General features: G+C 42.1%; 5 protein-coding genes across 9 annotated transcripts; 3 read left to right on the top strand and 2 right to left on the bottom strand.

The window, feature by feature from the left end:
- The first annotated feature begins 207 nt into the window (after nucleotides 1-207).
- On the top strand, nucleotides 208-6,887 carry ap4e1 (adaptor related protein complex 4 subunit epsilon 1). Its single transcript, XM_085914785.1, has 21 exons — nucleotides 208-517; nucleotides 669-740; nucleotides 814-937; nucleotides 1,004-1,077; nucleotides 1,166-1,287; nucleotides 1,354-1,513; nucleotides 1,664-1,830; nucleotides 1,928-2,001; nucleotides 2,087-2,209; nucleotides 2,296-2,405; nucleotides 2,487-2,630; nucleotides 2,877-2,985; nucleotides 3,051-3,169; nucleotides 3,241-3,543; nucleotides 3,610-3,721; nucleotides 3,792-3,930; nucleotides 4,031-4,268; nucleotides 4,376-4,927; nucleotides 5,171-5,361; nucleotides 5,440-5,600; nucleotides 5,761-6,887. The coding sequence occupies exons 1-21, from the start codon at nucleotides 377-379 to the stop codon at nucleotides 5,919-5,921; spliced, it is 3,396 nt and encodes a 1,131-aa protein (XP_085770911.1). The 5' UTR covers nucleotides 208-376; the 3' UTR covers nucleotides 5,922-6,887.
- On the bottom strand, nucleotides 5,871-11,581 carry LOC147055554 (aromatase-like). 4 transcript variants are annotated; one of them, XM_085914790.1, is made up of 10 exons: nucleotides 10,808-11,260; nucleotides 10,345-10,485; nucleotides 9,587-9,737; nucleotides 9,367-9,521; nucleotides 8,789-8,965; nucleotides 8,603-8,717; nucleotides 8,374-8,488; nucleotides 8,022-8,184; nucleotides 7,690-7,931; nucleotides 5,871-7,621 (listed from the first exon to the last, which is right to left on the bottom strand). In XM_085914790.1, exons 2-10 carry the CDS (start codon nucleotides 10,475-10,477, stop codon nucleotides 7,322-7,324), a joined length of 1,551 nt encoding a protein of 516 aa, XP_085770916.1. In that variant the 5' UTR covers nucleotides 10,478-10,485; nucleotides 10,808-11,260; the 3' UTR covers nucleotides 5,871-7,321. The 4 variants fall into 4 exon arrangements, with proteins under 4 accessions (XP_085770916.1, XP_085770917.1, XP_085770915.1 ...); XM_085914791.1 differs by having other exon boundaries at nucleotides 8,789-8,911; XM_085914789.1 differs by lacking the exon at nucleotides 10,808-11,260 and adding an exon at nucleotides 11,466-11,581 and having other exon boundaries at nucleotides 7,690-8,184.
- Nucleotides 11,582-11,944: 363 nt separating this feature from the next.
- clpxb (caseinolytic mitochondrial matrix peptidase chaperone subunit Xb) lies at nucleotides 11,945-19,489 on the top strand. Of its 2 annotated transcripts, XM_085914786.1 has the most exons (15): nucleotides 11,946-12,617; nucleotides 13,083-13,160; nucleotides 13,805-13,965; nucleotides 14,041-14,155; nucleotides 14,608-14,762; nucleotides 14,854-15,013; nucleotides 15,322-15,363; nucleotides 16,092-16,268; nucleotides 16,393-16,557; nucleotides 16,725-16,813; nucleotides 16,975-17,139; nucleotides 17,210-17,509; nucleotides 17,584-17,676; nucleotides 17,915-18,021; nucleotides 18,224-19,489. In XM_085914786.1, the coding sequence occupies exons 2-15, from the start codon at nucleotides 13,106-13,108 to the stop codon at nucleotides 18,312-18,314; spliced, it is 1,875 nt and encodes a 624-aa protein (XP_085770912.1). In that variant the 5' UTR covers nucleotides 11,946-12,617; nucleotides 13,083-13,105; the 3' UTR covers nucleotides 18,315-19,489. The 2 variants fall into 2 exon arrangements, with proteins under 2 accessions (XP_085770913.1, XP_085770912.1); XM_085914787.1 differs by lacking the exon at nucleotides 15,322-15,363 and having other exon boundaries at nucleotides 11,945-12,617.
- An 821-nt stretch (nucleotides 19,490-20,310) lies between these two features.
- On the top strand, nucleotides 20,311-22,378 carry LOC147055552 (ubiquitin-associated protein 1-like). The gene is made up of 5 exons (XM_085915168.1): nucleotides 20,311-20,433; nucleotides 20,727-21,275; nucleotides 21,380-21,538; nucleotides 21,948-22,049; nucleotides 22,138-22,378. The coding sequence occupies exons 1-5, from the start codon at nucleotides 20,311-20,313 to the stop codon at nucleotides 22,270-22,272; spliced, it is 1,068 nt and encodes a 355-aa protein (XP_085771294.1). The 3' UTR covers nucleotides 22,273-22,378.
- Nucleotides 22,379-22,506: 128 nt separating this feature from the next.
- On the bottom strand, nucleotides 22,507-26,537 carry LOC147055551 (protein regulator of cytokinesis 1-like). Its single transcript, XM_085915194.1, has 14 exons — nucleotides 26,369-26,537; nucleotides 25,743-25,875; nucleotides 25,539-25,661; nucleotides 25,240-25,473; nucleotides 24,994-25,164; nucleotides 24,767-24,916; nucleotides 24,534-24,681; nucleotides 24,246-24,382; nucleotides 24,053-24,148; nucleotides 23,743-23,889; nucleotides 23,558-23,668; nucleotides 23,357-23,464; nucleotides 23,135-23,278; nucleotides 22,507-22,952 (listed from the first exon to the last, which is right to left on the bottom strand). Exons 1-14 carry the CDS (start codon nucleotides 26,377-26,379, stop codon nucleotides 22,881-22,883), a joined length of 1,785 nt encoding a protein of 594 aa, XP_085771320.1. The 5' UTR covers nucleotides 26,380-26,537; the 3' UTR covers nucleotides 22,507-22,880.
- Between the last annotated feature and the right edge of the window lie 2 nt (nucleotides 26,538-26,539).

Raw genomic sequence — 26,539 nt, 5'->3', positions numbered from 1 at the left:
CATTTCCATGCAGTTGTCCAATGACTGTAATTTCATATTAACTGTAAGTATTTTATTGTAGTTTAGTGTACAGCTATATAATTGACTGTTTATCAGGTATTATCAACATAATAAATTGCGTTTGAATATCACTGATGTATGTATGACTTGGTATGTTGTTAACTGCTTACTGTCAATAAAGTTTTCAAGAAACAAAGCGGAAGTGACCTCACAGAATCACAACAATGGCTGCCCGCTGGCTTCGCATTTTGCCTATGCTTTTCTAAAACAATTAACTGAGACTATTCTCCGCCTATGTGTCACAAAGTGGCGGGGATGCATAGGGGACCTGGTCAGCGTGTCGTTTAGAAAGCAAGACAGCTCCTAGCCGGCCAAAATGAGCGACGTAGTGGAGAAAACCCTGACAGCTCTGCCGAGCTTGTTGTCTTTCGACTCTCAACCGGGGGCTGCCAAACTGTCCTCCACCTCCAAACTTGGAAGCCTCATTAGAGGAATCACAGAGCTAACGTCCAAGCATGTGAGTTAATTTTTTGCCAAAGCTACAAACTATAATACCGTTCGTCAAGTATAAGACTAACATATACTCTCGTGTTCTACTACTGTAGTTCACTCAGTACAGTCAGTCTGATGAATAAATTGACCCTTGTCATTATTTTCGTTCTGTTCAGGAGGAAGAGAAACTGATTCAACAAGAATTAACTGCAATCAAAACTCAAGCATCATCCCCGAACACATCTATGGTTTGCTTACTTCTCTTGCACATTGTAAATTGGAGCATACTGTTGAATTTTGGTGTCATGTGTCACTCATCAGAGGCAGATGAAGGAGCTCATGGTGCGAGCCATCTACTGTGAAATGTTAGGCTATGAGGCTTCCTTCTGCTACATTCATGCCATCAAGTTGGCTCAACAGGGCACCGCATTAGAGAAGAGAGTTGGTATGTGTATTTGAAGGGGAAAAAGTCATTCCTCAATCTTCAAAATATTTGGTCTGTCATCACCAGGTTATCTTGCTGTAGCCTTGTTCCTGAATGAAAGTCATGAGCTCCTCCTCCTCCTTGTAAACACCGTCTTAAAGGTTAGTTGTGTTTGGGTTTTTTTTCACAAGTAACGTCTTGACTTCTTTAATATAGAAGTAGTCATGTCCGTACTTTTTATGCATTTAGGATCTCCAGAGCACAAACCTCATTGAAGTGTGCATGGCTCTAACTATCGTCAGCCAATTGTTCCCCAAAGATATGATACCCGCAATCCTCCCGCTAGTAGAAGAGAAACTCACTCACCCCAAGTAAGAAATGTTTATTTTAAGGTTTGTCATTTATGCTTCCACTGACCCAACATGACCTTTTCACAGAGAAATCATTCGACGAAAAGCAGTCCTGGCACTGTACAAATTTTACTTAATCGCACCCAATCAAGTTCAACACATCCATAACAAGTTTCGCAGAGCTTTGTGTGACAAGGATCCCGGTGTTATGACGGCTTCACTGCACATCTACTTACAGATGATCATGGTATTTATTTTTTTGGTATTTAAGACACTAAAACTTTACTGTGAGCAGTGTGACATGATAAATGGGCTGAACTTTATCTTGAAAAGAAATACACACAGTTTGATTTATTGAACCTCTGTTCTCCTTCTCCTTTGTTTTGCTTTCCTTTAGGAGCACCCAGAAGGTTACAAAGATTTGACAGGCAGTTTTGTCACCATATTAAAGCAAGTGGTGGGTGGAAAACTGCCAATGGATTACAACTATCATAGTGTTCCTGCTCCTTGGCTTCAAATCCAGCTACTCAGGATTCTGTCCTTACTTGGGAAAGGTGACTCGAGGTAATTAGTCGGTCTTAATGGATTTGGGCAGTCAATGTTCTGCTTTGACTTCGTTTTTTTTTTTGTGTGTGTCTGTGTGTGTGTGTGCGCGTCACAGTACAAGTGAGATTATATATGAAATTCTCGACGAGTCCTTACGAAGAGCTGAAATGAACCACAACATCACTTATGGTGACACATTTGAAATGATAAACAATTAGTTTATAAATGCTGCTTCATGTACTTTTTAATTTCACTATTATCTCTCTTTTTCTAGCTATATTATACGAGTGTGTGAAATGTATTTACACAATTCATCCCAAAAGTGAACTCCTGGAAAAAGCTGCAAAATGTATCGGCAACTTTATTCTGTCGCCAAAGATTAACCTGAAATATATGGGTAAGAACAAAAGTTAACCTGGAGTGTTTTTTTGTTGTTGTTTTTTTTTAAAGTAAGTTTTTCTACCTAATGTTTTGATTCCACAGGCTTAAAAGCGCTCACCTACGTGGTTCAGCAGGATCCTAAACTGGCCTTGCAACATCAGATGACCATCATAGAATGCCTGGATCATCCTGACTTCATCATCAAGCGTGAGGTGGGACAGATGCTGCTTGAAGTGTGGATTTTCCATGACATTATCCATTCTCCTAATATTACGCATCTTGTCGGCAAACAGACACTGGAGTTGCTCTTTAGGATCACAAATGGGAAGAATGTCACTGTCATTGTGGAGAAAATGCTGGAGTTTCTGCGCACCAGTCAAGACGATTACACGACCATTGACCTGGTGGGGAAGGTGGCGGAAGTGGCGGAAAAATATCCTTTCATGTTGTGGATGGAAGCAAGAAATTAGGACTGACGCTATCGAATATTTTTAAAATGGATTATTTCATCGATTCTTCTACCGATTGATGAAATAATCAGATACAAATTTGTATTGCTAATCTCTTTTTTTAAATTTAGCACGAAAGATGAATCAGTCTGCTTTTTTGAGGGACTACAGAAATCTGAGAAGAAATGTATCTGGAATTAATGTCATTGATTTCCTATGAAACATTCCACATATGCACCTGACAACAAGTGGTTCATTGACACAATGACCTTGGTCTTCTCACTGGGTGGAGACTTGATGCAGCCTGACATCCCCAACAACTTCCTTAAACTGATCTCAGAGGGTAAGACCATTTTTTTTTCTTTGTATTTCATCTTCTCAAATGTTTTTTTTCTTCAAATGGTCCAGGGTGTGAGGTCGGGGAGCAAGACCAGATGTTGAGGCTTTTGGCAGTGGATTCTTATGTGTCTCTGCTCCAGGGAGAACCTGAGAAGTTGCCTCAGCGCTTCCTCCAGGTCATCAGCTGGGTGAGTGCCATGTATGTGTCACAATTTAGTTTGAAATGCTAAATCCTAACATACTTGTGTTTATTTTTCAGGTCCTTGGCGAATATTCTTATTTGAGAGAAGATCTGGAACCCGCTACCGTTGTGAGACTTCTGGCCAAGCTTTTGGACTTGAAACACACAAGCAGTGAAACGAAGAGCTGGGTCCTCTTGGCGTTGACGAAGGTCCGCGAGAGCGAGGCAGCTGTGTCCGAGCTTCGGGGAGTTTCCGAAACGTATAGCAGCTCCATGGACACAGTGCTGAGACAACGGGCCCAGGAACTGCAGAACCTCCACTTGAATTCTGAGTTGTGGGCCCGGGTGCTACCTCGAGATGCCTTGACGGAGCCTCTGGAGGTAACATAGTTGTTGTGCGACTTTCAATGATTAATTACTAAGAACCAACATCTTTTGGGTTGCCAGGTCGATTCGTCATTGTCGTTTTTGGATGAATATGTGTCCGAAGCGCTGGCTGCTGGCGCTGCTCCTTACAAGTCTCCGCATCAACGTCAGGAAGAGCTTGCTCAGGCAAAAGGTATAGTAGAACTTTAAAATATATGGACTGTGACAGCGTCTGAATCCGTTTGTTTTTGTTCCTTCCTCAGCTTCAAGCTTGGAGCCCTACGGCCTGTCGCTGCCTATCGGAATGCCCTTGTGCGGCTTAGACGACCGACAGTCTCCCACTTTGCCCTCAGTGAGCTCCGGTCTGTCGGGTGACAGTACCGACCCCTCACACAAAGCAGGGTATGTAAATGCAGGTTCTCTTTGTTCCATTTGAATTCTTTTTAAGATTTGAAATTCAGATTTTAATTCATTCTTATATATCTCAAATATACTTTATCAGTAGCACAGGTCTAAAGCTGGATAAAGTGAAACGGGTGTGGGGAAGAGAGGGCTACCTGGCCCAGAGGGAGTCTGCAGAAGAACCTGCTAAGGTCGAAGCGCCCAGTCCGGTCCATCCAGCCGGCCAGATCGGTGAAATTGGCATATCGCAGAACCCAGCGCCAGCCGTGGATCTAGAAAAACAGCAGCTGGCATCTTCGCTGTTTGTCGGCCTGGGCTCCCAATCGTCTTTGTCCTCGGTGAGATGAGAAACACGGAACCTTAATCTCACGGGTTTGGTATGATGCAGACATTTTTATTCATTGTTCAGCCCCTTCTTTTCAATCATGACTGTATCTCCAAACAGATGGGAAAGTCTGACCTAAAACCCCAGAGGTTGAAGAGAAAGTCTAAAGATCAGGTCTCGTCTTCAGAGATCAGCAAGCAGACATCCGATTCCATCCTCCCTACACCCAGCAGCGTCGATAACCTGCTGTGTAACATCCTTCTGGACTCTAACACGGAGCCTGAGCTGTTCTTAACCTCATCTAAAGAAATGACTGAAAGTTGTCAGGGCCCCACCGCTTCCAACGGTACCTTCGACGAAGAGGTGACCGAATGCGACGTGCAGGGACCTGACCCCGGTCTCAGCGAGGACAACGGTCTAAATTCTGCTGGATCTGTTGAGACGGAAGAACCAGCAGGAATGAAAGACTTGTGTCTCACCTCTTCTCTCCCTGCTGACTGCATTGGAGCGACGCATTCCAAAGTCACTCCTCTGTGTTCTAGCCACGGCGTGGATCTCTCCGCCTGCCATGTGCTCAAAGACGACAGTTTGGTATTGCTTGTTTTGATTTGCAACTCCTCCAACTTTGATGTGCAGCAGTTACTTGTGCGGTTGGCTTCAGATGATGTTGAGGTAAATAATTAGCTCTCCTTGATACACTATATACGTAGGCAGACAAAATAACAATGCTCACAGATATACATTCTTTATCCTCTGCAAAAAAATGGACTACTGAGTCACTTATAGTAGTTGAGTGAAAATAATATTGATGCATTATTCTGCTCCCGACGTACACTAGGAGGAGAAGAGTAAGACTGGAACAGCCTAATCTGATGTCTTTTTTTTTTTTTTTTTTTTTGCATTGCGTCCCCAAAGGTGTCCAGTATCTCCGAAAGCCCAGTTGAAGAGTTGAGGTGCCATCAGGTGGAAGTTTGTCAGTATTCTGTTACTGCCAAGAGGCCTTCTGTTCATCTTCAAGTATCCGGCCAGGTTTCTTTCCACCTGCCTGACGGGACTCCTGAGACAACCCACTTTTCATACAATTTACCGCTTTCCTCCTTCATCAGGTGAAATGTTTGCTACCATGCGTAAATGTTGGACTATTTGCTGCTGATTTTAGCCTGACTCATTTGTTTTGCGCTCAGGCCTTTGGCACTGTCCACCGAGGAGTACGGCGCAATGTGGCTTGCCTTCTCGCATGATACAAAGCAGAACCTGGCGCTCGTTCCCGACGTCCAGGATCCTCTGAGAGCGACACTTGATGTGCTGGAAAGGAAACTTCGTCTTCATGTGGTGGCCATCATAGGTAAAAACATCAATTTAGCACAGTTTGTAATTTACAATATATATGAAAATATCTCTCTCTAATCTTTCACTTAATTTAATGGGTGGGCAAGCACTGTGGAAACCATCTTTTTGTGTACAAACAATATCCTTAAATTGATCATTCAATTTTGCTTCCATAGGAATCGAAGGAATTGCAGCTTGCCAAGTCCTACGTGACCAACCATGTTTGATGCACTGTCGGGTGCATAGCGGCACGCTGGCCGTGTGGTTGCGTTCTCCGATCCCGGACCTGCCCGACTGCCTGCTCTATCACTGTCAGAGAGCTTTACAGGAACTTTGAGCCACTGAGCTGCATCAGCTCTGCACCAGAGGAAAGCAGCATAAAACAAAAAGGGAGTATCTCATGGCTGATATCGCCATCACATCCACCTTAAAGTCACTGGACAAAACATTAGGTACTCTTTCTTAATAAACAGAAATGAGAATCTTTTAATTCCAATATTTATGGCGTATGGAGCGTCGTACATACATCTTCAATTTGAATTTTTACAGATAAAAATTTTCAGAGAAGATTTGGATTTAAAAAAAAAAATGGAATAATCAGAATAACAAAAGCCGTCTTAAAAGGTTGAGTCCATCCATCAATGCTGAATACTTGAAAAGGAAAGAAATCACTTGCTTGTATTGTTAGCGTTTATTAAAAATGCTGGAGTATTGTTTGCTAGCAGTGCGTCTTAAAATGTGCTGCAGTTTTTGAAGGAAAATCCAACACTCAATTTATTCAGTCGAGGACATCACTACTGAAGTTGTGACAAACTGATTCAAATGTTTTGTCTTAATTCTAGTGATGATGACTTTGTATTATGAGTTTTTTTTTTCCATTCATATGTCTTCTTTTAATCTATGCACTCACCTTTGTGACTTTCATTTGGGTGAGAGGTTGATGATAGCAATTCTTATATTTTTGTATTCAAGCAGTGTTGAAGAAACGTATTTATTGCTTTTATATGCTCGCTGAATTTTTTTTTTAGATTAGTTTAATTCATAATGAAAAGAAACTTTAGTGTGTTGTTAATCTGCATCGTGCCAGATCCAGTCAGCCTTTTTAATTTAGTACAAACAGAGAGAAAATATTCTTTGATTCTGTTGACGCTTTTGAAGTGTCCAAAGCAAAACTTAAACCCAAAGCCTTATGTTCTAAAGCCAAGTTGACATGTTTGGTTTGTGCCTGTGGTACAAAAGGAAGTGATAGTTCAGATTGATGCAAATAGACTAACTTTCAATAAATTCATCATGTCCAACATGATACTAATGTTATCATCATTTGACTGTATGCCATACACTGACGTTTTCGCCGTAGAGCCCAAAACTAATGTAAAAATGCTGCGAAGCAATCAATGTATTCAAGTTAGGTGCACTTAGCAAGGGGCAACGCAAGATGGCCGCTAGTGGCTTCACTTCTCACTACTACGAGTAAGCTGCATTGTTAGTCTAGTCATATAGTCTGAAATGACAACAAAATCAGTTATGGCTGCCAAGCAACTCTTCACCTTTTGGCTCTAAAGATGAACACATGCCGCTAAGTGAGGTCTGCCATCTCGTGGTGAATACTGTTATTACAACTTAAAATTGATCAGGTATGCTAGGTGAAGCGGTTTAATATTTTTCCCTGTCCTAGATCGTACCATTTGTTTGTAAAGGCCTACGATTGCAAATTTTGCCAATATGCCCTTCAAATGATCACTTTTTTTCAGACAATGCAAGTAAGTCATCTGAACCGACGGTGTCGGTGCGGAGATCGTAAGCACGTCGCGTTGTTCTCGGGATGAAGCGCATGGCCAGGCTGTGCTCGTCTTCCACAGGCTGCTGCGACAGGTCGTTGGTCTGCCTGATGCTGTTGACGGTGCAACCTTGGCGCGGACACACGCTGAAACGAGACAGGAGAGTCACCAGGACGGCCTTCATCATCACCATGGCGATGTGCTTGCCCACGCAGGAGCGAGGCCCGCATCCGAACGGCTGGAAGAAACGTTTGGGAACCTGCAAAGAGAGACATCATGATAAGGTTGAACCTTGAGGTCTTTTTTTAAGAGTGTGGCGGGACCAACCGTTTTATCAAAATTGTCGAGGTTGAACTCTTTGGGTTTTGGAAAAAATTCCGTTTTATGCATGAGACCAGTGTTGAGAATGATATTAGTTCCTTTCTTAACACTGATGCCTTCAATGATGTCATCTTCCAGAGCTTTACGCATGGTGAAGTCAACCACCGGGTGATACCTCAGTGACTCATTGATGAAAATCTCCAGCACCTTCAGATGCCCGTAATTCACATTTTCTGCTCCACTTTCACCTGCAATAGCAATGGTGACATGTGAGGCCACACAATAACTGTAAGTCCCCACTGAAGACTGATAAATATTTTTTTCTTTTTTCAACGTACTGATGACGGCATCCATCTCCTCTACCAGGCTGTGCTCGGTGTCTGGGTTCTGTTTGAGCAGCATCAGCATGAAGAAGAGGCTTATAGAAAGAGTGTCAGGAGCAGCAATCACCATCTCCAGCACACACTGCCTCACGTCGTCGCCAGACAGCTCACCGTGGTTCTGTTCAGTCAGATCAGATTGGGTTAGTGTTTTTTTTTTTTTTTTTTAAATAGGGGCTGATACTACTGCTATCCTTCCAATTGTTTATGTAAGATGTTTGGGATTTTGCCGAGTTCCATCCTATCTCAGGAAAACTGAAAGAGTGCAGGCCTAATGGACAGCATTGCCACTGACAAATGAACAAGTCACCTGAGCAAAAATAAGCTCAGTTGCAAAGTCAAGCTCTTCATCCAGCTTTTGGGATTCTCGAATGGTCTTTCTTTTGAAATCAAGAAGCATCTCCATTGCGTCTTGAAGCTCCTGGCTGGTGATAGAAAAAACAACAACACAATAATCAAGTACCTAAGAATATTATGTAGCACATAAGGCTAATCAATGGGTTGGAACATTTTGTTTGTATTGTGTGATTGCATCATACGCTGCTTTTTTATGTTTATTGTACAGCCATCCAATTTTGAAGAATATATTCGGCTTGATTAGAACCGCTTGCCAAGTCTTGAAATAGTTATGGATTTTCAGCAGCAAGTCCGTCTCTGAAATACAGGGAAGAACATTTGGATTGGAGTTTTGACAATCAGATCTATGAAGAAAAATCTCATCTGACCATTGAGTGGCACCCTGAGGAACAATTTGTTGGCGATATCCACCACGATAGCTCTCAGCAGATTGAGAGCATCCACGTGTCCCGACCGGTCTGTCATGTCCTGGAGGTGATCCAAATGTTCTGCTGTGGAATTCACACAGATTGATGCTGTCCTTGTAAGTCCTGGTCCTGATAGGGCTGTCAATTCATAACGTGTAAAAGCTTAGACATGTTAAATGGGATATGTCCATGTGCTTAGATTTTATTTTATGTACAGACAGAATGGAAAATAATTTTAAAGTTAAACAATTAGACAAATTTCCAGTAGTTTTGAAATTCTTTTTTTTTTCTTCATGACTACATTGTACTGCCTCCCAGTGGCCAAGTCGTGCATACCAGATGGCAATGTTAATGTCATGACACAAACTATTTCATTATTTCCATTCTTCTCAGTTATCTAGATTATTTTTCTATTTGAACAGTTACTAAATTTTGAGTTGAATTCAAACCATATGCTTTGCCTCAGTAAATGGGCGTCACCTTACAAAAGAAAAACAACGCTATCCATCTAACACACGAACGAACAAAAAATTCCTCACCTTTCAAAAAATAACTCCTGACTTTTTTCCAGAGCTCCACGTCGCTGTTAAAAATGATCCCCCTCCTTTCCATCCCAATACACGCCAATCCATTTCTACTCCCAAATCTGGCCACGTAGTAGTCGCTCCTCAGGACATGATAAACCGCAGAGGACCTGGGAGAGAACTTTAAGTGATTGCACAATGGTGCAAAAAACTGTTTGACATCATTGGGACTCGCCTGCTGATGATGAGGGTCTCCTCACTGTCAATCCACACTCGTACAATGCTGCCGTATTTGTTGTTATAGTAGTTACTCGCCGTTCCAATGCCAGTCCAGATAAACCGAGCATAGGAAAGAACCGGACCGAGTCCCGCCATAAAAGACGGACCTGAAGAAAGAAAAGGGAAATAATGTCTCAATTTTATTTTGGTTGTAATTCCACTGTCAACCACTAGATGGTGAGATTCTTTTGTTTGACATGGTAATAATAATAATAATAATACATTTGATTTGTAAATCGCTTTTCATAGAAGAATCTCAAATAAATAAAAAACACAAGAAACCAGAATAAAGGCATCAAAGCATAAAAGCACAGAGACGATAAAAGACACCTATGAGGAGCCGGGGAAAGCCTCTCTGGTGTAAATTTGTAAGAAGAATGAAAAGTGTTTCAGCTCAGATTAGTTTGCTGCGCATCTGAGCTGAAATACTTTTCATTCAAATGTGAAAATCCTTTTTGATTCTGCTTTTTATTTTGGGAGTAAGTGCATCTTTGAGTATGATTGTTGATAAGTCGACTTTTTTTTTTTAATGGTGAAAAAATGGTAAGGGATTACTGCTACATCGTACAATATTTTTGTGTTATCTGTTCCTCTCAATATAACGTGTCTGAATTTATTTTTATTATTTTGAAAGTGTGTTTTAATTTTTTTTTTATTAATTAATGACTCGCTATGAATGTTATAAAAACATACCTTATGTTAAAGTGCACATACCTGGTATGTTTGACCAGTGTGTCCATTCCCAGGCGGTGAGAAGCAGTAGCAACAGAAGAAGCAGTAAAGCAACAGTGTCCGACAATGGGTAAGGTACCGTGTGCCCGATGGTGAGCACCTCCAGCAGTGACATGATTCTGCCTAATGTTTTGAACACAAAGGAACAAACAGCTATGATTCATATTTTAACACAAACATTGTCATCTAAGATCACAATGATGCCCATATCTGGTTTTTTTTTTGGTTCTGTATAAAATTACATATCAGAAAAAAAAAACCCAATTTTAATAGTTACAATTTAAAATTCAAACTTTTTTATTCCAAGATAATTCTTAAAAAGAAAAAAAAATGTTAGTTATACATTTGGTTAAATTGGTTAAAATCAACCCTATTTTGTATTTTTTTTTTCCTTTTAATGTAATCAAATATATAAAACAATTCTTATGGAAGTTGCTTTTCTCACCTTTGTGCTCCACTGATGTTGGAGTGCTGTCTGAGAGGATGCAGTGTTTCCTTTGCTAGTTTTATAAGACGAGCTGCTCTCTCTAGCAAAACAAATCACTGAGGTTTAAGACTTTCTAAATCCTTTCATTTCATTTTTTTTTAAGGCCTTTAAGGTCGTCCTCGTTGCCTAGAAACATGAGCACTTTGGCTTCCCAAGTACTACTGCCCCCTCAGAGCACATCTGAACCACAAACAATCTCACAAAGAACCCGCCCCGCCGCTGAAATGTTTTTTATTAATAAGGATGAAAAAGCGAAGTTCTTGAACTCGTCTTCATGTGTCCTTGCTGCACATTGAGTGTTGTTTGAAAGGAAGAAAGAAAGCCTGCTTCCCAAATCTTTAGCGTGAGGAGGCTTTTCAGGGGGAACCTAATTAGCTGGGTCAGACCGACCTGTGTCAAAGGGAGCGAGGATTTAACTGTTCCAAAAAGAGAATAAAGGAAAATAATGAGTAATAATTCAGTCCATGCTGCTGACGCTGTGTAGGGAGGACAGAAAATAATAGCTGAATATGTTAAGCAGAAGAATGAAGAAGAGAATTATTGTGGATTTTGGAGACATCATTCATGCTCGGTGGCCATGAACACTTGCTCTTGATCAATATATTGTAATGCTTACCAAGGTTGCCAAGTTGGCCCAAAGTCTTCCTTTGCTTGTTGAGGTAGACTGAATGAATAGTTGGAATGCTCAGGATGCTAGTCTTTTATGCATCCATTTACACAAATCTAGCTAAATACTGAAGAACAAGGAACTGTCATTTTGTGTAGTTTTATATATTCCACTTTGCATCAAATGGACAGTAAGGTTTGTGTCTCTTTTGCTCATTGGGTATTGTGTTTGGAAGCAGATGCTGAAAATGGAAAAACAATTGCTGATTCGGGCAGCACAGTGGAGTACTGGTTAGCACGTCCGCCTCACAGGTTAGGGTTCGATTCCGGATCCCCCTGTTGGGAGTTTGCATGTTCTCCCCGTGCCTGCGTTGGTTTTCTAGGGTTGGGGTTAGGGTTTGCGCTAGGGTTGGGGTTAGGGTTGGAGTTAGGGTTGGGGGCTGGGGTTAGGTTTAGAGCTAGGGTTGAGCCTAGGGTTAGTTAGTAATTAATCAATTCAGATTTCTGTTCGTACACTGTCTCACACATAGGTAATGCATTACAAAAAAATGACCACGGTCCAAAGGTCTGAATGAGATGATTAACATTTTGAACATTGTCTTCTTTTTCCCCCCCATAGACGATCCCTCTGACGTAAGGGGGCCAGAACGGTGTAATATGATTGGCAGGTGTTCAGGCCAATGACAGAGCTTGTTGTTGCACCGAAGCAGTGTCGTCACCTTAGACGTTGTCTCCCTCTAGCGTCAAAGCAACGAAACCACTCCATATAGAATAAACATGTCAAATTTGGCTTCTCTCGAAGAAGAGTACCTCCTCCTCTGCTGTTGAGCAACTACTGTAGATCTCAAACAGACTGGATACGCGATCCTCCATATATTACTCAGCGAAATCACTCCTAAGCGCAAGCAAGACAGCTCGTTAGCTATCACGCTAGCCAGTCGTAGTCGGGATAACCGACCTACTTCCTAACCTCTCTTACATCATCGCACCTGGGAAGTAGTGTCTCCAAAAAGCCGACGTTTTGTTTTTAACTTCACACAAACGGCAGTGCAATATTAGTATGTCAACAGGCGGACCTGTCACATTGAACTAGTGAGAATTGAAGCACTTTTCTTTCCACGCAAGGGAGCTGTCAAGACTGCAGCTGGTTTCGTCATTCCTCGTGAGTAGAACCAGAAATATATGTTTTTTTTTAAGTGCTGCTGCTCTGTTTGTTACACTTTTTCTTTGCCAAATTGCATAGCAAGAAAAATATTCTTTGTCAAAGCTGTAACTCTACCATATTTCGTTTCCTAGACAGTCATTTGATGAGGGGGAATGTAATGTGACGCTGGCTCAGGCCTAGCATATGCTAGTTACCATGCTCACATAACCTACATTTCAATTTTTTTTTAAACTCTTTATTCTAGATGTGTGTACTACTGTATTTAAAAACAATATTCCAGTCAGTCAGTGTACTGTTGAACTGACAAACAGCATAATTTGTAGTCTTGATTAGCCGATGACCTGGTATGCTAATGCTAACAGTGACGCTGTAGTTATGAAATGCTTTAGCTTTGCACGCCATCGTCTCCGATGACAGCAAACTGCTCACGTAACCACTTTGTGCTCTAAAATGTGCTTTTAGGATTTTGACACAAAAGAGGAATAATGTCTTGTCCGTGTACTTCGGCTGCAAGGTTGTTCCTAAATACAGCTCATCGAGGTAAGGAACGCTCACGCTGCATGACATTGTTGTTTTGCTAAGTTGTAGCCTGAAAGTAGGTCTCAAGCTGACAGTTTGTCATCAGTATGTATGTCATCAATGCATTTTTTTTGAAGTAATGCGTTTGACACGCGAACCGATTGTAATGAAATGTCACAAGGTTATTCAGAATCATTGTGACTTTGACGACGTGTTTGTTACCCACAACGCGATGGCTACATAATCGTTGAGGCAGCGTCATTGGTGTTACTTTTGAGCGAAGGCAAGAGATTGTTGGAGGTGCCAAAAAAGACTTGTTTAAATAAGATTATTGTTGCTTTAGGATAATAAGACTCAAGTTAAAGTAAAAAAAAAAAAAAAAAGAATGCTCCAAATATAAACTTGTGTCGTAAATATTGTAACTCTTGAAGTACTGACCAAATGACGTCTGTTTTTTTTAAATCAACATGAATGTCAAACGGGCCAAAATATAAATGTGCATTTTCAGATATCGCCCAACATGTTACTTACGTCAAACAGTAACAAATACAAACAAAAATCAGACAACAGACGAAACTAGTCATTTTTTTTATAGCTCTTAGAATTTTTGGGAGTTTACTTTTTGCCTTTTCAAGTCAAAGGGTCCGTTGCTCTCTCCACTCTAGGATTGTCCTGCTCCCGCTTGCAGTTTTATTCTCTGAGTCGTACTGGTTCCAGAAACGCCCATCTACAGCCCCGTGTGCGGGTGAGATCGTTTTCCGAGACTGCCGTTTGCTTTGCCTCCAAAGATGGCAGCACGAAGGACACCGGGAGCGATGGTGGCAAGGTAATCTTTTGGAATCTCGTCCCGTTTCCTGGTGATGGCGGTAACGTGCAGTAACACAACGTTGCGTTTACACAGAAAAGCATCAGTGAGGCGAAGAGGGCCTCAGGTTCTGGAGGATCTGGCAAGGGAGGAAGTCAGCTCCGTTGCCCCAAATGTGGAGACCCCTGCACGCATGTGGAAACCTTTGTTTGTGAGTAAACATGATAGTAGCATAAACTGGCTAGTCTAGAGCGAGCGTTTAGCCAACGATGATTCCATAACCATGACGTTTGTTTTGAATACACTAAATTGCATTGTGGGCCTGCACCATTTCTGCACAGTCGTGATCGTGTTGTAACGTTTATGCAAGACTCAGACTCTTGATATGTGACAATGGCCTGTTGCTGCATTCCAGACTTCTTGCAAGCAGGATAAATATATCACGTGGATTTTCTAGGTTTGACCGCAAAGCATACCAGCACAGAGTAAACAAACCACATGGCTGACAACCTCAAGCGTGCTTTTTAAGAGCCCATCATTTTGTAACTGCCATTTTCTGTTTGATTCACCATTGAAGTATTTCCCAAATAAGTGTTGTTGTTTTTGAAACTTTCAAAATGTTCCAGAAGTATATCATTCTCTTGTCTTGTCGTCTCTTTCAAGCATCAACACGATTCGTCAAATGTGAGAAATGCCACCACTTTTTTGTGGTCTTGTCCGAGACTGACTCCAAGAAGGGACTAAACAAAGAGCCCGAGTCTGCTGCAGAGGCTGTCAAACTGGCTTTTGCACAAAAACCTCCCCCTCCCCCCAAGAAGGTAATTAAACGATGCAAATGAATGAAATGAGTGCCATTCCATTCCCAATATCGAGTGTATGTCACATTCAAGCTGATTGCTCCTCCTCCAGATATATGCTTACCTCGACAAGTATGTGGTGGGCCAGTCTTATGCTAAGAAGGTGCTGGCCGTGGCTGTGTACAATCACTACAAGCGCATCTACAACAACATCCCTGCTGGCAGTCGCCAGCAAGTGGAGGTGGAAAAGCAACCCTCCCTGACACCTCGGGGTCAGTACTGCATTTTTGCAACATTATCTTTCCTTTGACAGCTTTATTTTGAAGGAACCAAATTGTACCTGGAATTTAAGAGGCAGATTGAAAGTGAAGGCGTTTGCACCACGGGTGTCGAGTGCAGTCGAGTGTCGCCTACTTGTAAAAAAACGGAAACGATAACGACGGTTTCATCATTTTACATCACTTGTTGGCTGTATCATTTGGCATTTGTTCAATAATGATATCACACAATCCAAACCACATTGTAGGCATTGAGTGCTAATGATAATATTGATGTGAGCACTTTGATCCTCCCTCTGTAGAGCTAGAGATGAGAAGACGCGAGGATGAATACAGATTCACAAGTAAGTGATCGGCCCGCCGTCACTATTTTTGTCCGTCACAAAGCTTTTATTGCTTTGCTTTTTTTAATTGCCATTTATTGTACAAATGCCAAAATTGCCAAAACAGCCCTGATTCTTTTTTTTTTTGCCAGCATCTCTGTCCAATGACAGATTCAGTAAATGCAAATCTGTTTTGATGAAAACAAATCATTCTTTTAGGAGACATTTACATCCTAGGGCAGCAAAAAAATACAATCGTTAGTCAAACTTTGAAATCCCACAGCAAAATGCACAAGTAACGTAAATCATATGAAGAATGGAGTTTATTAGAGCGATTGTCACGACACGACCAAACTTTCATTGCAGTTGTACTTAAAAGTGAGCGCTGTACTACCAGTCCACATTTCACAGTGTTAAATGATACTTTGTGGCCTGACCTGTCCCCCAACAAGATATCACAACTGTGCCAGTTTATCGGCACACAATCAGATAAAGTATCCCGATGACCTATATTCACATCTGTACTTTGCTATTTACAATCCTGCTCTGCTCACATTACACATCCGTCGGTGCCGTGTGTATTTTTAGACTATTTCATATCACTGCCTGCATTGAGTGAATGAAGAAATGACCCATTTTACAATTTTGGAAAACTTTGCATTTGTTTTTGTCTTTTGCAAAATGTCTTCTCAGAACCAAAGTCAATCTGTCTTTAAATGTAACCACCACATTTTGTTTTGTGGTTGCAGAGCTGCTGCAGATTGCAGGGATCAGCCCCCACGGCAACGCTTTGGGAGCTTCCATGCAGCAGCAGAGCAGCCAACAGGCGCCCCAAGAGAGACGAGGCGGCGAGGTCCTGGACTCCGCACACGCCGACATTAAATTGGAGAAGAGCAACATCATACTTCTCGGTCCAACTGGCTCAGGTAGCGTATTCTCGCAATGTTCCGCCGGTCGCCTCTCACAGATTGTTGACCGCAAAGCAGACAAGCCGTATTAATGGAAACTCAAAATGGCTTCCAGTGAATGTACTGCTGTGTATCTTCACAGGGAAAACGTTGTTGGCGCAGACGCTGGCTCGCTGCCTGGATGTTCCCTTTGCGATATGCGACTGCACCACTCTCACTCAAGCCGGATACGTGGGAGAAGACATCGAGTCGGTTATTGCCAAACTGCTGCAAGACGCCAACTACTCTGTGGAGAAAGCGCAGCAAGGTGCTTGGCCACTCGCTAACAACAACCTGATGAGTTCCAAGTAATACGGAAGCTGTCATTAAATTAATAAAAAAAAAAAAGAAAAGGAAATTCTGGGTTATTACAGGAAAAGGTACACGATTGGAGCTTTGACTTGGATTGACCAATTTGGATGTCTTTATATGCAGGTATCGTGTTTCTGGATGAGGTGGACAAGATTGGCAGCGTGCCAGGCATCCATCAACTGAGGGATGTGGGAGGAGAGGGAGTCCAACAGGTCAGAATTTGGATCCCAGTAATATCAAATCTATTGTACTTAAAATGTAAAATATAACTTATCCAGATACTATATAAAGAAACTTAAGTACATGTTTCAAAAAAAAAAAAAAATCATGCCGACCCAACTAAAATGACTTTGTATTTTTGTCTTCCCGGCAGGGGTTGCTTAAACTCTTAGAGGGTACGATTGTGAACGTTCCTGAGAAAAACTCCAGGAAGCTGAGAGGAGAGACCGTGCAGGTGGACACAACAAACATCCTGTTTGTTGCCTCCGGTGCCTTCAACGGACTCGACAGAATCATAAGCAGAAGAAAGAACGAGAAGGTAATTTCTACATGGCTGTCCAAAGACATGTGGTGCGTTTGTTGGCTTTAACAGTTGCCATTCCTTACAGTATTTAGGCTTCGGAACACCCTCCAATCTGGGCAAAGGTCGTCGTGCGGCAGCTGCAGCCGACCTGGCCAACACCAGCGGCGAGACGGACACGGTGGCCGAGATCGAGGAGAAGGACAGGCTGCTGAAGCACGTGGAGGCCAGAGACCTGATTGAATTTGGAATGATCCCGGAGTTCGTGGGCCGTCTTCCCGTGGTGGTTCCGCTCCACAGCCTGGATGAAGAAACACTCGTCCGTATCCTGACGGAGCCGCGCAACGCTGTGGTGCCGCAGTACCAAGCGCTCTTCAGTATGGATAAAGTAAGAGAGCAGCAGCTTTGTGATGATTATAGGAAGTGTTTCCTGCGGAAAGCAACAACTGTTTTTGGTTTCAGTGCGAACTCAATGTGACCCAAGATGCCTTGAAGGCCATCGCTCGCATGGCTTTGGAGAGAAAGACTGGAGCTCGTGGGCTCAGATCAATTATGGTGTGTATGTCTGACTAGTTTGTTCATCAGAAGTTAGTCATTTGTGGTTCCTTTTATTTTCTCCACATTTATTTTTTGGGGCGAATCCATGAATCTTCGTGTCAAAGCAGAACTAACTATTGTAGAATAGCGCCTTCAAGTGGACAAAATAATACATGCACCTGCCATTATTTAATTGGCTACACTAAATGTCTGAACCTGAGTTAAAAAAAATATATATTTTCATTATCCACCACAGGAAAAGCTTCTCCTGGAGCCAATGTTTGAGGTGCCGCATTCTGACATCATGGCTGTCGAGTTGAACAAAGACGTCGTCCATGGGAAGACCCAGCCCCGATACATCAGGTCAATGAGTTCACCGTAAATATTATATAATATAGCTTTAGCTACTCTGACAAACGTTTCACAACCCAATAATAAAAAAAACAATTTTTAGACTCGTTGAACCCAAAACATTTGCACTTTATTCCACTTTAATTCACATTCGTGACTTTGTGTTTCTACCTTTTGTCGTAAACCTAAACGAGCGTCCCCCCGTGTGTTTCAGAACTCCGGCCAAGGAGCAGGCCGAAGAGGACTACGATTCAGGCATCGAGGAAGAGAACTGGCCTCGACAGGCGGACGCTGCGAACAACTGAACCACGTCATCCATTTCACATAAAGACAGTTTGCAACTCCGGCTTTTTCCGGAGGCCCCACAAACAAAATAGGGACATTTTATTAGGGATAATGAAGGCGGTTGTGACCGAGGATGTTGTCATCTTGAACAAGTAGTGTAACAACCTTGGGTCCTGTCTGTCTGTGCGTGTGTGTGTGTGTGTGTGGGTGAGTGTGTGTGCGCGTGTGCCGGCGAGCGTGTGTCGTGCAGCATACTCGCAGGTTGGACCTTTATACAATTATTTCAATCTCTGGTGATTGTTAACATTTTATCTATATAAAGATAATACATTTTTTATTCGTGAGAACGTTTGTAGCAAGGTCATATTGTTTCCTTCTTCTGACCGGCAGCCCCTGGAAAAGGGAAACAAAAATAGAGGGCACCCAAAAACTGATGCATGGAAGGGAGGGGGCGGGTTGGGGGGGAGGCATGTCAAGTAATGCCTTATATTACAGGGCATGATATTCCATGTCAATATTTTGATGATAGTCTCTTTAGCACCATTATCATAATGGCGTCCGCACTGTTAGTACAATTGAGTCGTCAATGTACTGCACTGCTCTAATGCAGCAATGTGTAAAATGATTTTGATGACCGTACAAAAAAAAAAAAAAGAACAAATCAAATAACACGAGCGGCTCAACAAACAGCTCGTGAGAAGCGATGGGGAGCTTTTAAGCAGCCACAATGGTTACTAGTTGTTCATGTTTTGGTGTTCAGTCCACTTTTTAGGAAATAGATTGTATATACATGCATGTGTTTCTCTTGCTTTCCGAGGGCTGTTTAGCAAAAATGGATTTAAGTCTGACATTTAAAAGTTTTATGTGTTTATTTCTTTTTACATTCTCAAGATTCGACATTACGCAAAGTATCTCCCAAAAAACAAAATGTAGAGGACAACCGTAAAGACTTTGACTTTTATGTCTTTCACGCACCTTTTTAGTGTCGTCATATTCTGTTGCTTTCATTAAGACTGAACCATGCTGCTTGTATTCCCAAAATGTGCTATGACATCATTAAACTAGACCTGATCTCCCTGCTTTTAAGCTTCCTTTCCTTTCTAAAATGTCGTCTGTTACGGAACACTATTGTGAAGCCCACAAACAATGTAATTGTTGAAAAATGAAATAAAATTTATATCTGGATAGATTTGAACCAGTAGTGTCTTTGATATGTGGCAGGGTCGCTCATTTGGTGAGGACTTAATCCTCTTCGTTATTTACAATCTAAATGTACGTCACTGCTTTTTCAAGTGCGCTTCCATTTGTGTGTTGGTCCCTTTATATAATCTGCTAATCTGTGGAAAGTGATGCCCTTGTCGTTTCTTCCCGAAGCCTAACCTTAATCCCCCCTCGTGTCTATATTAAAAGAACAAAAGTTCCATTTAAAAATGGATGTGAATATGTATAATAGAGATCCAGATGATAACAAAATTGTTAAAAGTATACAAAATTTACACATACTGTGTACAAGTAGACATTATCAGCAACATCTTAATATCAACACTTGGAATTATTAGAATTAAAAATACTCTGTTTTTTTTCTTTTTTATTAACCTTTCTGGTCAAGGTTACAATCTTATTGGTAAACAAGCTCTGAGATAATGCAGCTTAGTGAGCTTTAAACCATGTGACCATGGCTGTTGTCGCCATTCATTCTAAACACACACACGTACACACACAGTTCATTCATCTTCATCCCACTTGAGCCCAAACACCAGACAGAGGTAAGTGCTGAGAAAGCAAACAAAAACCATAACCCAACTTACAAAACGCTACTTTAAAACCTCAGCCCTAATTTTAAAAACCCAATTTGAAGCCCTAATCCTAGTTTTTAACCCTACTTCAAAACCCTAACCTTTGTATGAAACCCTACTTTGGAACACTAACCCTAGTTTGAAACCCTAACCCTAGTATTTAAAACCCAAGATTGTCCTGTGTTTTTCCAGCAACGCAGTTCCTTTTTTTTTGCAGATAATGAACACTCTGGAAGATATCCCATTTGGAACCCCCTTGGGGTCACTGGGGCAGGATGTGTACTTGATGACGCCCCCTGACATCTCTGTGCCGGACTGTCCTCGGATCATGCAAGAAACTCAGGTCATTCTGAATCATCCTTTAGGCATCTTTAAAGGAAATGCCACATTCATCCATCCATCCATCCATCCATCCATCCATCCATCCATCCATTCATTCATTCATTCATTCATTCATTCATTCATCCATTCATCAATTCATCCATTCATCCATCCATTCATCCATTCATCCATTCATTCATTCATTCATTCATGCATGCATGCATGCATGCATGCATTCATTCATTCATCCATTCATTCATTCAGTGTGTCCATTTTTGCTTTGTAGTGAAGTTGTGTATAATTTTCCTCGTACAGTATGGCTTCAATTTGGAGAAGCTCATATTAACAGGCCAGCAGCCTGCCTACCAGGCTCCATCGTGTCCTCCCTACTGGCTGATGTTCAGCAGCCCTCACGAGTGCTACGGGGCCCCTCACAGGTTGGACGAGCCTTGGGCCTCCAAACCTCGCCGCCGTAGTCACAGCGTGAACTCCGCAGACTCCTACTGGCTACACCATCGCTCGCACCCATCCGACTCGGACGAAGAAGACGGCTACTGCGAGGACAACGAAGGCTCGTCCCCCGAAGACAGTCCTCAGGACCCCACCAAAGGTCGAGAACGGCCCCGTAGCGCCGCCCTTTCCAGGGTCAAAGACAAGCACCTCGGTCTTCCCGCTCAATGCCGCAGGGCTCGGTTGAGCCACAGAGGTGCCTCGGAATCTCCCGAGTGCAGCGGCGCCAAGAAGAGGCAGCGGGCACAGAGTGCTGTGGGCAGATTGCACCCTCAAAACAATCCCCCTTCCGGAAGGCTGCAGCAGCAACGACCCTCCTCCGCTGGCCCTGTCATCAAAAACCGCCGGCAAAAGGTGGGGCTCTTTAACGAAAGTCTTGCTTACCTGTGGAAATAGCAAAAGTACTACACAGAGGTAGTGATTGAAAGTATAAAAGGTTCAGACTTTGAACTCATCAGGCCTTCAGGACTGGAGGCTTCCTTGACTCAGCCACGGAGCTGCTGTCCGCTCTCAGCCAAGAAGAGAGGGAGCTGCTGGAGGCCGTCACGGATAGAGGATACCCGTTACGGACGGCCATCTTGGCTCTGCAGAAGACTGGATACAACACACCAGACAAGGTATAATCTGACTCATTACATTTAGACTACTATGTCAATATGAAAGATTATTTCAAATTTTAATTATAAATATATTATATAAAGATTATATATGATTATAAAAAATGACTAGACTGTAGTTAACAAAGTAATTGAAATAAATCCGGGGGGCAATTTTGCAAATAAAATACAATAGAAATGCTTAAAATGAATAAAAATGGAAAATCAAACTTCATATTACATTTATAAGACCAACTAAAAGTACAGTATAATTCAAGCAAAAAAAAAAAATCTAAGCCAGAGTTTTGTCAATAATCCATTTATTTCTGCCAAATATCAGAGCAGGTAACAGCCCTAAAAAAATAGAAATCCCAAAAAATATAGCTTCTTTCACAGCCCAGAATTAAATACAAATGACTTGTTTTGGCAGCTCTTAAAATACCTGGCAGCCTGCAATCATTTGTGCGAGTTGGGCTACGATGAAGCTCAAGTGGAGGAGGCCTTGGAGATGTTCCAGAACTGTGAGAGCAAGGTGCTGCCCTCTTGTTCCTCCCTTTTTTTCAGTGAACACAAAAGCCAAATAAGCCAACAGTCACAGCTTTTTGCAATTCCCATTTCAGGCCGCAGAGTTTCTGCACCTCCTGACTCAGTTCAACGAGATGGGCTTCCAGCAAAGCGCCATCAAAGAAGTGCTGCTTGTTCATGAAAATCATCGGGAAAGGGCTCTTGAAGAACTAATGACCCGCATGACTTAAATCGTGGAGCTCGGGTATCAAACTAAAAGCTTTGATTCAGTAGTAGTGTATAAATTGGCGCCGATTATACATTTAGTTATGTTTCAATCACAACTATGAGACGATTAAAAAAAGAAAAAAAGAAAACACGTTTGAAAAAAAAAAACAATAAAAGAGAGTTTGAAAAACAAGTTTGGTACCTGTGAATGTGATTATGATCACTTATGGCATCATGAAAAAAAAAAACCAAGGACTTTGTTAAAGTTTTATTTGAACGTTTATTTACAGATGGATTCGAAAAGCATTGTGTTTCTCCAGAATAGCTGTCATTCCAGCTAGGTAAAACATTGATGTAATGGCTGAAGCACAAAAAAGAAAAAAAGAAAAAGGTGGAGAAGTGACAGAAAAAAAAAGCTAATTTGTTACGAGTGCTGAGAAGGAAAAAAAGGAAAATTGACCTTTCACCTTTACCTGCCGGAAAAACAAAGTGCACCTCAGGAGTGACAATAAAATAAGCCTGAGTAAAGATAGATAACTAAAACATTGTTTGGTCAACATATTTAAAGCATTTACATATTGGGGGCGTTATAAAAGCTTTCCACACAAACAGCAGAATCTGAGTACTTTGGTCACTGTTGCGTGACGGTGGAATTGAGCAGTCCAGACTTCACATTGGATTTAGAAGCCTTGGATAGGTCCCTCTGTGACAAAAGAGAACAATTCATTTGCTATAGATTAGACAAGGAATCTTTTTGTGCAACAACATCATGACATCAGTTGGTGGGAATGAGTTAAGCAGTGTGGCTAAGTTATGACTTTGAATCAAATCTTTTTTTTTTTTTCCCAGCATTGTTACATACTAAAGTTGTTAAACTGCAATTACCGCAAATTCCGAATAGGAGCCGGCGAGTGCGTTAAAGGTGCGATCTGGAATATCCTGAGACTTGAGTGCTCCGCACGGAGTGTTTCGGTTAATGTTTTCCTTGTTGGCGCGGGTGCTCTTTGCATGCCCGGGGGTTCGCAGGCCCTACAAGTTGGGTTAAAATGACTTTATGCGCAGAAACAAAGTAGGTAAGTTGCGTCGGCTGACGGCGCCCAAGTGTACCTTGCCGCTGGCAGACAGAGGCGGCCTCAGCATGGACGGCTGGCACATAGTTCCCCCGAAGCCCGAAGTGAGGAAACTGTTTGGTGTGTGGATGGTTGACATTCCCACCTGCAGAAAACACCCGAGCAACACACTATATGAAATCCAATGCGGTGTTTTGCTTACTCAAATTTCTGTTGCATTTATTTCAGCCAAGTTGACCTTTCTGTGTTTGATTGGTGTGGCGTTTCCAACGATGCGCCTTTTGGATGGTGTCCTCACTGTAGTTCCGTACAACATGTCTTCCTGAGTCTGTTTGGTCTTCTTCAGTTGCTAATTAAAAAAAATAAAAGAAATCAAGCAAGGCCGAGGATGCGGAAAAACATTTTGTTGTAGCTCTCTCATACCCGCTCCAATTTCTCTTTCTCCTTCTCAATGTGGTGCTGCTCCCACTGCTGTTGCACATAATCCAGAAACTTCTGCCCATTGACAAAGAACTCTTTGCCTTGCTCGAGCTCCCAAGAATCGATTTGGGCCTTCAGAGTCTTTTCAAGCTAGCAAGAGAAAGTCACAATTACTTGATGCCATCCTTCATATGGAAAACGTATCTGTACTTTTACACTCGATTATATTTGAGTCTGTACTTTAACCTTTGCAGAAGTTGAATCAGTACTGCTACCTTGACCCACACGTATTTGGGCCAGCTTTACACAATACCTTGGGCAAACTTTTCTGGAGGTCAGTCCGTTGCTTCTCCTCCTTCAGAAGGTTCCCACCTCTGTTGTTGAACCGCGACGCATCATTAGCTTTCCTCTGAGACAAAAAAAAAACAAAAATCATACGTCATGTTCAGCACCTAAATATCACCCAAAAGATGTTGACAATATTTCCAACCATGCAACATACTCACATCAAGTTCCAAATACACGGCCCAGTTCTCCTGCCATTTTGTGACGCCTTCAAACAGTTCCTTATGGTCCTCAAAGTAGCACTTCAAAGTTTTGATTTCTGCCTCGTGCAGGTTGAGAAGCTCCTCGGTGAAGTCGTCTGCATAGACAAACATGACTGTTGCCATCACTGGAAACTTCATATGGCACACAATGGAACTCAGCTAATTGTGCTAAATATGTCTATGCATCATATCTATGTTGTATATATGTGTCTACATAATCGCAAGACACATTGTAACTCTAGTCACCGTCGTAAAAATGAAGAAAGGCCTGGCGCTGTTCCTGGCTGTAGAAGCACGTGTCCCAGTAAAGCGAGATTTCAGCTCTGATGGCCTCGATGACACTTTTCATACTCTGGAGTTTCAGTAGTTCAAGACGCTGGACCTCAGCCTGGAGCTGTAGCCGATGAATACAAGCATTCATATACTGTTGCAGCGTGGGACTTTTTTTTTCCTCATAAATAGTGATGATTTATTCTTACAGCCTCAATATTGCTTTTCTTGGACTTGATCATGTGCTCGGACAAGATCTCCCTCTCCTCCAGGGGGATCTTCAGCCTGTCCCACAGTTCGTGGGCTTTAGTGCGAAGCGTCGCACACAGGACCTCATTCTCCATCTTGCGCTCTTCCAACTGGTACGGGTTACAATCACCGTGTTATGACGTTATCATACGTCACGAGAAGGTCAAACGAGACACGGTTAAGTCACCTGGCTGAGGAGAAGCTTAAGTGCTTTGATGTTGTCGGTGGAGAGACAGAACACCTCCTCATCCTCGTAAAGCACGTCCTTTTCAAAAGCCGTCTCGGCCTCATGCTCTAACTCATCCATGCATGCGATTATCTTCTTCTTTAAGCTCAAAAATTCGTTTTGACGACGCTCCTGAAAACAAAAACACGGTTTTAAGATAAGTAAGCAACTCATTCCTTAAACATAAAAAAGGAAAATGAGCGACACCTTTTCCTTTGTGAGGGTATCAACGTGGGCCCGGTAGTCGTCGAGTTGCTGGATGGACGGGACTGATTCCTGGTCGATGCTGAAGGGAGCGGTGCACATGATGTCACACAGTTCGCAATCTTTGAGAGTAAGACTCTTGAGATCATCCATTCTCTGCTTCTTGTGCTCCTTCATCTGCTCCACACCAGTACGGTAGTTCTTCTCCGTTTGCAACATGGTGCAGTTGGCCTCCTCCTTGGCACACAAACAATATTAGCATGTTAATTATTCATTCAAATTGGCCTTTGTTTCAAATGTACCTCAAAGGGGGGCATTTGAAGTTCACTGCAAAGAAGTTCAAGTTCTTGGCGGTAAGTTTCAATGTTTTTAATGACTCGAGTCTTGAGCTCCTCTTCCTCGACTATCATCAAATCCAGCATACCCTGCAGCACACGTGAGAATGCAGACATACCAGTCAGCGACTACTGACAGAAACTATTAAGCACTTATTGCAGTGATCCTACTTTGATGTGCATGTGAACCATTTTAGTTCTTTGGAGCCGTTGATCCTCTAACACTCCCATTTCTTCCCATATATCCCGCAGCTTGACCAGAGCTCTGTTGAGGTAGGCAACAGACTCTGCAGCATGGACTTCACTGCAAGACAAGCAGGCAAACCATCAAGTACTTTTCATGTATGCAGCTTTTGTTCATCATATATTTAATTCGACCTTGTTAACATACCCTACTTTGTTTAATATTTTCCCCATATACCCTGCTATATGTTGGGATTGTGTTTTTGATCATTCTCAGAATTTATCCTCTAAGAATTATTTCTCTTTGCTTTTCTATTTCAAAAACAGTGACAAGCAGAGTAATTATATTTTCTTCCACTAGATGACAATCTACATTCGTATCCACCTAAATCGATTTGTCACCGACTAAGTACACTTCTGAGTAAACTGAGATGAAATCCTAAAACAAATATGCATTTTTTGTGCCACTTTTGTTGGGCGGTGTGCCATTAGATTTCTCCTGTGTCCAATATATGAAGAAGCTAACATCACTTAGCTTTTTGACGCAATGGTGACGACGCAGTGCTGCAACAAGAATTCCGATTCAAATTCTCAAATAAATCGAAGATACCAACCTCACTCTCATGTTGCCAAAGCAGACTCCTCTAAAAACAAAATAACAAAAGTTTCTGCCGTGCAATTTGGTATAAAACCGCAACAATTTACGTGAGGAGGGACGATTGTCTTTCGGTTACCACCAGCTCGTTTGTCGACTCCAGGCTGCAGCAGCCCTGCGTTTGAAATTT

Source organism: Syngnathus leptorhynchus, chromosome 6, assembly GCF_054491065.1.
Source record: "Syngnathus leptorhynchus isolate UIUO chromosome 6, UIUO_Slep, whole genome shotgun sequence".
NCBI classification, from domain to species: domain Eukaryota; kingdom Metazoa; phylum Chordata; class Actinopteri; order Syngnathiformes; family Syngnathidae; genus Syngnathus; species Syngnathus leptorhynchus.
Note: the sequence above shows the minus strand (reverse complement) of the source record. Positions and strands in the feature narration are given on the sequence as shown.

Bases quoted from the DNA above. Each gene is read 5' to 3' on its own strand.
- LOC147055554 (XM_085914789.1), bottom strand. From the start codon at position 10,477: ATGTCACTGCTGGAGGTGCTCACCATCGGGCACACGGTACCTTACCCA. The intron at 8,966-9,366 runs GTGAGGAATTTT...ATGAATTGACAG, and splicing joins CAGGAGTTATTTTTTGAAAG to CCCTATCAGGACCAGGACTT. The intron at 8,185-8,373 runs GTGACTTGTTCA...CTGACTGAACAG, and splicing joins CTGAGCTTATTTTTGCTCAG to AACCACGGTGAGCTGTCTGG.
- LOC147055552 (XM_085915168.1), top strand. From the start codon at position 20,311: ATGAACACTCTGGAAGATATCCCATTTGGAACCCCCTTGGGGTCACTG. The intron at 20,434-20,726 runs GTCATTCTGAAT...TTCCTCGTACAG, and splicing joins GGATCATGCAAGAAACTCAG to TATGGCTTCAATTTGGAGAA. The intron at 22,050-22,137 runs GTGCTGCCCTCT...TTCCCATTTCAG, and splicing joins TCCAGAACTGTGAGAGCAAG to GCCGCAGAGTTTCTGCACCT.
- ap4e1 (XM_085914785.1), top strand. From the start codon at position 377: ATGAGCGACGTAGTGGAGAAAACCCTGACAGCTCTGCCGAGCTTGTTG. The intron at 1,078-1,165 runs GTTAGTTGTGTT...TTATGCATTTAG, and splicing joins TTGTAAACACCGTCTTAAAG to GATCTCCAGAGCACAAACCT. The intron at 3,931-4,030 runs GTATGTAAATGC...ATACTTTATCAG, and splicing joins GACCCCTCACACAAAGCAGG to TAGCACAGGTCTAAAGCTGG.
- clpxb (XM_085914786.1), top strand. From the start codon at position 13,106: ATGTCTTGTCCGTGTACTTCGGCTGCAAGGTTGTTCCTAAATACAGCT. The intron at 16,814-16,974 runs GTCAGAATTTGG...TCTTCCCGGCAG, and splicing joins GAGGAGAGGGAGTCCAACAG to GGGTTGCTTAAACTCTTAGA. The intron at 18,022-18,223 runs GTCAATGAGTTC...CGTGTGTTTCAG, and splicing joins ACCCAGCCCCGATACATCAG to AACTCCGGCCAAGGAGCAGG.
- LOC147055551 (XM_085915194.1), bottom strand. The intron at 23,465-23,557 runs GTCAACTTGGCT...TGTTTTCTGCAG, and splicing joins CACCAATCAAACACAGAAAG to GTGGGAATGTCAACCATCCA. The intron at 23,279-23,356 runs GTACACTTGGGC...CCCAACTTGTAG, and splicing joins CTCTGTCTGCCAGCGGCAAG to GGCCTGCGAACCCCCGGGCA.